This window comes from Calidris pugnax, unplaced genomic scaffold, assembly GCF_001431845.1.
Source record: "Calidris pugnax isolate Ruff unplaced genomic scaffold, ASM143184v1 scaffold161, whole genome shotgun sequence".
In the NCBI taxonomy this organism is placed as follows: domain Eukaryota; kingdom Metazoa; phylum Chordata; class Aves; order Charadriiformes; family Scolopacidae; genus Calidris; species Calidris pugnax.
The window spans coordinates 113262-122004 of NW_015090955.1; the positions used below are offsets into that span (position 1 = coordinate 113262).

At 68.6% G+C, this 8743-nt stretch overlaps 1 protein-coding gene across 1 annotated transcript in view; it reads left to right on the plus strand.

Annotated features, from left to right (window-relative positions):
• The window catches only part of ESPN (espin), a 12366-nt gene that overhangs the window by 2056 nt on the left and 1567 nt on the right, over positions 1–8743 (plus strand). Inside the window, exons 2-10 of the mRNA XM_014952023.1 lie at positions 706–899; positions 3684–3870; positions 3954–4136; positions 4219–4350; positions 4424–4630; positions 4735–4806; positions 6556–6717; positions 6824–6989; positions 8520–8665. Coding sequence (XP_014807509.1) covers positions 706–899; positions 3684–3870; positions 3954–4136; positions 4219–4350; positions 4424–4630; positions 4735–4806; positions 6556–6717; positions 6824–6989; positions 8520–8665 — 1449 coding nt within the window. The remainder of the gene's footprint in view (positions 1–705; positions 900–3683; positions 3871–3953; positions 4137–4218; positions 4351–4423; positions 4631–4734; positions 4807–6555; positions 6718–6823; positions 6990–8519; positions 8666–8743) is intronic.

An 8743-nucleotide genomic window follows, 5' to 3' on the forward strand; every position in this document is an offset into this window, starting at 1 on the left:
CGCGGGAGACCGGTGTCGGCTGCGGGGAGACGGGGGCGCTGGAACCCTCCCCCTCTGCCACCGGCGAGCCGGGATCCCGGCCAGCACGGGCAGGACCCAGCCGTGCGGAGCCGGGGGGCCCGGGGGGGAGGGCCTGACATCTCGGCGAGGCTCAGCCCCGAAGGGGGGCACAGAACCTCCGAGGGCCGTGCCCGGGGCTGCCGGCCCCTCCCGGGGTTACACAACGGCGGGACCGGGCGGTAAGCGGCTTGCCCCCGGGGGCCGGCCGAGAGCTAACGACATGTGACGGGCAGGAGGAAGAGGAGGAGGAGGAGGCGGCGGAGGGGCCGGGATTAAGCGGGAAGGACGGGGTCAGCAGGCTGCGGTGCCTTCCTGGATGGGAGCCAGCTCTGCCTGCACCCCACCGAGGGCGGAGGGTGGGGTGCAGTGGGGCTCCACGGCGAGCCCCCGTGGGTAGGGGCTGCCCGCCGCCGGCAGAACAAGGGGGGCTTTGTGCAGCGCTCACCCCCTGTGGATGCAGCCCCTGGCAGAGGGCAGCCACGCTTGCCCCACAGCCCCCGCCGGTGGCCCATCCCCTCCCTCTGGCCCTGCTTTGTGCAGACAGGACCCCTGCCGTGGCCATCCCCCCCCCCCAAATCCCCAGGACCACCCACAGTCCCACACACGCTCCCCCGGTGCCGACGGCCGCCCCGCTTCCTCCTGCAGGACACAGACAACTCCGGTGCCACCATCCTACACCTGGCAGCCCGTTTCGGTCACCATGAGGTGATCGACTGGCTCCTTCGCTTCGGGGGCAGCGACCCCACAGCGGCCACCGACACGGGAGCGCTGCCCGTCCACTACGCTGCAGCCAAAGGGGATTTCCCTTCCCTGCGACTCCTTTTGGGACACTGCCCAAGGTAACGGGCTCCACGCTGGGGCCCACCAAGCAGGAGAAGGGCCGGCATGGGAGCAGGGTGCCCGCTGCCATCCTCTCTCTCTCTCCCTCCAGCTGCTGGGCAAGGTGCCCGCAGCCACCTTCGTCCTCCGGCTCCAAGGGCAACGCGGCTGTGTTATCAGGCCGGGCAGCCAGCTGCACCTTCTTTATGGCCCGGAGAGAAAGGGCGAGGAGGAGAGAGGAGAGCTCTGGCAGAAATATTGCCGGTCGGTTCCTGGGGCTCCTGGCGCAGGGCGATAACACAGCAGCCTTTGTCTGCCACCGTTATGTAAATGGATTAGGCTGCCCGCCGAGGAGAGGCCGCTACCCCGCCGGAGGCCACCATCCTGCCCGGGACCGTGGGCATCGCTGGAGGCTGCAGCCCCCCGTTGGGTCGGCACCACCACGGCAGCCTCCCCGTTTCGCCTCCCGAGCGGTACCGGGGCTGGGCTGGTGCCCGGGGTAGGAGGCACGGCACCCACCGGGCACACGGAGCCAGGCTTTGCCCTGGGCGATCAGGCGGCCCCTAATCTGATTTCCTGCAGTGGGCAGAGGGTGCTGGAAATAACCCACGGCTCCTGCCAAGGGGGAGCCCGGGGGACGCGCTGGCTGCCCACGCTTGGGGTGGAATTGAGTGGGGTGCGTGGCTCCCCCACATCCAGGGAGTCTGAAGGGTGCCTATAGAGGAGCTGGGGAGGGACTCTTTGCCAGGAAGGGTAATGATAGGACAAGGGGAAACGGTTTTAAATTGGAAGAAAAAAAGATTCAGATTAGATCTCAGGAAGAAATTTTTTACTCTGAGGGTGGTGAGACACTGGAACAGGTTGCCCAGGGAAGCTGTGGCTGCCCCATCCCTGGAGGGGTTCAAGGCCAGGCTGGATGGGGCCTTGAGCAACCTGCTCTGGTGGGAGGTGTCCCTGCCCAGGGCAGGGGGGCTGGAACTTGATGATCTTTGAGGTCCCTTCCAACCCAAACCATTCTATGATTTTATGAGTCCCGAGGCAGCAGGAGCTGAACAGGGCTCAGTGCTCCTCTGCCGCTGGGTGCCAGACCCCCCCATCCTTCCCACCAGGCAGGGCCACAGAGCCCATGGCAGGCGCCCTGTACCCCCGTGGCACTCACCGGCCACAGCCTCCCCAGCCCCAGCTCTTTATCCCATTGCCCCAGAGGTGCCAGCTCAGCCCCGGGAACCTGTGGGGATTAACCCCCGTGTCCCCCAGCCCGGCCCGGTGCCTGCGGTGTCAGCCCCGGCGTGGCGTGGCGCTGGTGGCAGCCCTCCCACGTTGGCATTCCCGCTTCTCGCCGGGGTTGCTCCACTGCCGTCACCGCCTTCTCCCTGAATTATTTACCGTTGGCCCCGCTCCCGGCCCCGCGCCCGCCCGGAGGCTCCGTTACAGCCACGAAATCCAATCCCCGGGTGCCACCATGGTTTCCCACTTCTCACCGGGGTTGCTCCGCTGCCGTCACCGCCTTCTCCCTGAATTATTTACCGTTGGCCCCGCTCCCGGCCCCGCGCCCGCCCGGAGGCTCCGTTACAGCCACGAAATCCAATCCCCGGGTGCCACCATGGGATGCTGGTGCTCCTGGCCCACCCTCGTACCGGCCGGTGGGGTCCCTGGCAGCCGGCAGCCCGGCGTGGGGTCACAGCCATCTGGCAAAGCAGTTTACCAGCGTTTTTCCAAGTGGCTTAAACCCTTCCCAATTAGTAGAAAACAGCAATCGGGGGCTGAATATCTGCCTGTGGCCCTGACGACCCCCATACCCCACCCCACCATCATCCCAGACCTTTACTCCAGGAGTGCCCATCGGCACGGCGCGGTGGGAAGGCAGCGCCGGCTGCGGCACGTCTCACGGTTACAGGGATCAATTATTAAGGGCCCGCGATCGTTGCGATAACAGAGCAGAGTATTTATTGCTCTTCCTTTTTTAAATATTCATCAGGGTTTGTTTTTTTGTTTTTTTTTTTTTTGCCCACCCCACTGCCACCCCGGACCTTTACTCCGGGAGTGCCCATCGGCACGGCGCAGTGGGAAGGCAGCGCCGGCTGCGGCACGTCTCACGGTTACAGGGATCAATTATTAAGGGCCCGCGATCGTTGCGATAACAGAGCAGAGTATTTATTGCTCTTCCTTTTTTAAATATTCAGCAGGGTTTGTTTTTTTGTTTTTTTTTTTATGGAGCGCTTAATAAAACAGCTTCCTGCACCGTGGGGCCGCGGGACGCAGGATGCTGAATACTGGGATGCAGGGATATGGGATTTGGGATGGGGGCTGTGCAACTCAGGGTGCAGAATGAGGGACGTGGGGATGCTGAGGCCACCGGGGCAGTGGGTGGATGCCCATGCCCGGCCATGGGAGTGGTTGGGGGGCAGCGGGGCCTGGCAGCGCCATGGTGTGGGTCAGCCTTTCCCTGCCGGCTCCCCCGTGGCCGGCGCGGTCTAAGCTGCTTATTTAAAAATACTGCTAAATTGCAGTGTCCAAAAACAGCCGGAGGAAGGAGCTTAGCCTAAGCAGGCTGATTAACTTAGTGACCTCCCACCGCAGCAGCCACTGCTGTGCGGGCACCCAGCGGGGAGCCCAGGGGTGGGAGCTCTCAGCCCACGCTTGCCTGGCCCTGGCACTGCCCTGCCTGCCCCCAGCCAGGGTGTCCCCCCTACCTTGTGTGTCCCCCCACGTCCCTGCAACCCATGTGTCCCCTTTGCCCATCCATCCTGGCACGCTGAGGGCGGCGGTGGCCGCGGGTGACAGGCGCTGTGCCCCGTTTGCAGCACGCTGAGTGCCCAGACCAAGACGGGGGCCACCCCGTTGTACCTCGCCTGCCAGGAGGGCCACCTGGAGATCATCCAGTACCTGGTGCAGGACTGCGGGGCTGACCCCCACGCGCGGGCCCACGACGGCATGACCCCCCTGCACGCCGCCGCCCAGATGGGCCACAACACCGTCATCGTCTGGCTGGTAAGCTCTGGCGTGGGGGCTCGGCGTGGCGGCATGGCACGGGGTTGGCAGTGCCGGCACTCAGGCCATGCCCCCCATCACAGATGAGCTTCACGACGGTGAGCCTGTCGGAGCGGGATGCCGAAGGGGCCACTGCCATGCACTTCGCCGCCAGCCGTGGCCACGCCAAGGTGCTGAGCTGGCTGCTGCTGCACGGCGGGGAGATCACCACCGACAGCTGGGGCGGCACGCCGCTGCACGACGCCGCTGAGAACGGCGAGCTGGAGGTGGGTACCGATGGCTGGTGGGGCGTCAGGGCACGGAGGGGGCCACCCTCCAGCCCTGCCAGGCTCCCCCTCCTCTCTCCAGTGCTGCCAGATCCTGGTGGTGAACGGCGCCGACCTCAGCATCCGCGACCAGGACGGCTACACGGCGGCCGATCTGGCCGACTACAATGGCCATGGCCACTGCGCCCAGTACCTGCGCACCGTGGAGAACATGGTATGGTGGTGGCGTGGGGAGAACGTGGGGAGCACTCGTGTCCCCACAACCTGACCACACGCTGTGCCGGCAGAGCGTGGAGCACCGCGTGCTGTCGCGAGACCCCTCGGCGGACGGGGAGTGCCGGCAGCCCGACTCGGGCATGTCATCACCCAACACCACGGCGTCGGCGCCCCAGGCACGCTTCGAGGTGGGCTCCCCTGCCAGCACCCTCTCCAACTACGACTCCTGCCACTCCAGCCAGTCCAGCACCGGGGAGAAGAGGGGCGGCCCCCCGGGGGCCCCCGCCGCTCGTGAGTGCGGGGCTGGGGGGCACGGGGTAGCGGGGGGGCCAGCGTGGGGCTCGCCCCCCCTGACCCCCTGCCCTGTGCAGGGGTGCCGGAGCCGGCGCTGGCGGACATGCAGGCCTACATGGACATGCTGGACCCCGAGACGCGGCCACGGGGCCGGGGGCCGGCAGGCGAGGGCCACCTGCCATCTGGGGGGGGGGACAAGCCACCGGGCACCCCCCCATGGGGAGCTGGTAGCCCTCAACAGCACCAAGAGGGCACAGCTCTGGCGTGAGGCCACCCGTTGACGCTGGCACGCACCGGGGGGACGGGTATAACCGGCCGGCGTGAGGGCACAGCCAGCCAAGGCTGGTGATGCTCTGGTGCCTCAATGGCACCGGGTGGCACCCAGCGGGCCAGCGTGTGGCCAGCCATGGTAGCCGCACCCACGTCAGCCCGGCGACACCGCCGGCACCGCGCCGAGCGGGGCGTGGGCGGCTGCGCGGGCTGTAACCCGAGCGGGCGGCTCCGGTGTCGCCGGTGCGGCGGGTGTCGGGTGGCACAGCCGGTGCTGCCAGCAGCTGAGAGGGCTCAGCCAGGCGTGCACAGGTAAGAGGGGTGCAGCCCCCCGGGGCGGGCATAGGGATGCGGTGGGCTCAGGGTCACCCCGACCCCTTACCATGGCTCTTTGCCACCCCACCGGAGATGGGAGACCGGGGTGCAGCCATGGCCAGGGCACTGGCAGAGCCCAGCATGGCAGGGGACAAGGGGCACATGGGTTGAGGGTCTGGGGGAGCAGTGTGAGCCAGGCCCATGTAGGGCTGGGCACTCTGTGGTGTTTGTTTTGCATGGCTCGTTAGCGCTTACCAGGGTAACGAGCAGCCCTGCCCTGGGGGTACAGATTCGGGCTGCCCTGGGGAGGTGCAGCCATGTGCCAACCTGGTGCCAAAGCAGTGCCAAAGCAGTGCCAGAGCGATGCGGGCTCCCCATGCCATGGGGTTGAGCGGGATGGACCCTCACACTGGCCCCGGGGCTGGGGCTGGCAGGACGGGAGCCAGGCTTGGCACGGCGCCCGCGGCAGCCGGAGCAGGAAGCGACGAGCTGGCACTTGTTGACTTAGCTGGGGCTGGCGGCGGTGGCAGCGATGGCCCGGGCTCACCGTGCAAATGCCACGGGCGGAGGTGGCGCAGGGAGAAATGCAAATAACGGGGGGCCCCCCCCCCTCCCAGCACCGGGGAGCGGGGCCGTGCTGCCGCGGCACCCCAAACATCCCCAGGCAGCGGGCATGGCCCCCTGCAGTGCCAGCGCTGGGCAGCACCACCGCAAAATGCCGCCGCGGCACCCCAAACCCCCCCGGGCAGCGGGCATGGCCCCCCTGCAGTGCCAGCGCTGGGCAGCACCACCGCAAAGCCGCTGCGGTATGTGGCGGGGTGAGCTGAGGCTGCGCTGCCTGAGAGCCCCGTTCAGAGGGAGGGTTGGCACCGTGCCCCGGCCCCGCGGAGGATAAGCTCCCGGTAATCCGTGGGGCCGGGGCTCGGCACTCCTGTTCCCAGGGGGTTATCCCAGGGGAGGCTCGGCCGGGCTCCTGGGCACAGGCTATGGGGTGGCAGTGCCAGGCGCCCAAACTCCTGGGGCCTGTCGTCCCCTCAGCCTGGCATCTGCCCCCACAGCCACCACTGGCCCTGCCCCACGGTCACTGTGGTCAGCACCGGGCAGGGCTGCCCTGAGCCACGCTCCCGGTGGCAGTGCCAGGCGCTGGGGGCACATGCTGCCACCCTGGCACGTAGACCCCCGTGCAGCCTTGTGCCCAGCGGGCTCCTGGGGCCTGCCATCCCCTCAGCCTGGCATCTGCCCCCACGGCCACCACTGGCCCTGCCCCACGGCCACTGTGGTCAGAACCGGGCAGGGCTGCCCTGAGCCACGCTCCCCGTTGCAGCTGGCATCGCGGGAGAGCAGCCCCGAGGGCCTGCGCCGGGCCGACTCCACGCGGCGGTCGAGGAATTTCGGCAAGCAGCCCAGCACCGGTGACTACTACAAGCACCTGGGGCACGGCGCGGCTGAGCAGCCTGGCCCCCGGCGGATGGCACACAGCGAGGAGGTGATGAGCCCCCCCGGCCCCGCGTGTGACACCACCACCGGCACCAGCACATGGCACCGGCACCGGCACATGGCACCAGGCGACGCCTGCCCGTGCTCTCTTTCAGGCATCACCCATCTCGGCCGACACCATGCGCAACGGGGAGAGCAAGCCTGGCCCCGAGCTGCCGCCACCCCCACCGCCCCCACCTGCCGCCTGCCCACCGCCCCCACCGCCACCCCCTCCGGCTGAGACCCCCGCCGGCCCCCGCCGCTCCTCCTCCTCCACGGGAAGTAAGTGGCAGGGCGCTGGGTGGGCACGGGGAGCCATCCTGGGCATGGGGAGCCATCCTGGGCACTGTCCCCACGGCTGCAGCGCAGCACCCGCCGCCTGGGCGCGTCTCCTCCCTGGCTCCTGACAGCCTTTCTGTCCTTCTCTCCTTCGGTGTCGGCGCGGGGGCCCCTACGCCCGCCCGCCCCCGCCTGCTCTCACTGCTGGCCGCTTCTCTTCTCTCTTGTCTCGCGGTGTCCAAATCCTTCCTCTGCCGCGCGCCCTGCGCCGCCTCTCTGCTTCTCCCCCTAGGAGGAAAGGCGCTCAGGCAGATGAAGAGTAAGTACCGCAGCCCTGCGCCCCGGGGGGGGTGCCCTGAACGCAGGGCTCAGCCACTTGGGCCCAACTTGGGCCACCAAGAGCCACCGTGGGCCACCAGATGCCCGCGGCCTTGCTTCCCGCCCAGCCCTCGGGGCCGCGTCGCCGCACCAGCGTGCCATGCGGGCGGCCGAGGGCTGGCACAGGGATGCCGAGGCCACACCGGGCAGGGAGCCGGTGGTGAGGGGGGGGACACCCACGCCCCCCCGTAGCCCCAGAGCACAGAAGGGCCTTTGTCTGGGCTCAGCCGGCCGGCGTGACCCCGCCACGTGAGCGCACCGGCCGCTCCCCCGCCGCGGATTGCAGCCGGCGGGTTTGGCTGCCTCTCGGCCCCCGCTTTATTAACGCCGGCTCTCGGGGCCCGGGGGGGGGCTCAGCCGGAGCTGGATGGCAGCAGGAGAGCCCCGCTGGGCCCTCAGTACCCGCAGCCCTCTGGCCCTGAGCGGGGCGAGCTGCGGGCAGCGGGGAGGGGGCTCTGCCTCGGCGCGGCGCCATGGGCCTTTAGGGACCTGCACATGGCTGGCACGGACGGTGGGTGCTCACGGGGTGGGCGGTGAGGGCACCCCCCGGGGGGCTCTGCTGTGTCCCGGTGGTGGTGCCCATGCAGCCCCCCGGGGTCAGGGCTGGCGGTGGGGCTGATTCGGGGTGTCCGTGCGTCACTTCTGGGGGCTGCGGGGGAGCAGAGTGGGTTTAGGGCTCCTGTGGGGGTGGCAGGGGGGTGTCCTGCTGTGCTGCTGCCGGCTACGGACCCATCCTTGCTGTCACAGCACGGTGCTGCAGGGGAGGGTGGCACTCAGGACCAGGGGGGTGGCACTCAGGACCTGGGGGGCTGCTCCAGCACAGTCCAGTAAGCTGGGTGTTGGGATGCTGGTCCCATGGAGCTGGGTGCCAGCCTGCTGAGTGTTGGGGTGTCACTCCTGTGGGGTCCCACGGACCCGGGGAGCTGGGTGACAGAGTGTGGGTGCCCCCCATGGACCCAGGGGATGGGGTGCCAGGGGTCCCATGGACCTGGGGAGTTGGGCACCAGGATGCTGCTGCGACCCGAACCCCAAGGGGTCCCAGGTGTGGGGGGAATCAGTCAGCCCCCCTGTCCCCCCCCACAGCCCGTGAGCTGGTGGGGTTGGAGGGGGTCTACCACCAGCGGGGCTCTCACTGCCCACCCTGCCCCCCCTCAGGCACCAAGTCCTTCAACATGATGTCCCCCACCGGCGACAACTCGGAGCTTCTGGCTGAGATCAAGGCCGGGAAGAGCCTCAAACCGACGCCGCAGAGCAAAGGCTTCACCACCATCTTCTCCGGCAGCGGCCAGGCGGGGGGCAACGTAGGTGACGGCGAGGGGACGGGGGACCGGGGAGGGACACCGGTGGCACGGCACGGCACGGCACGGCGGTGGCCCACC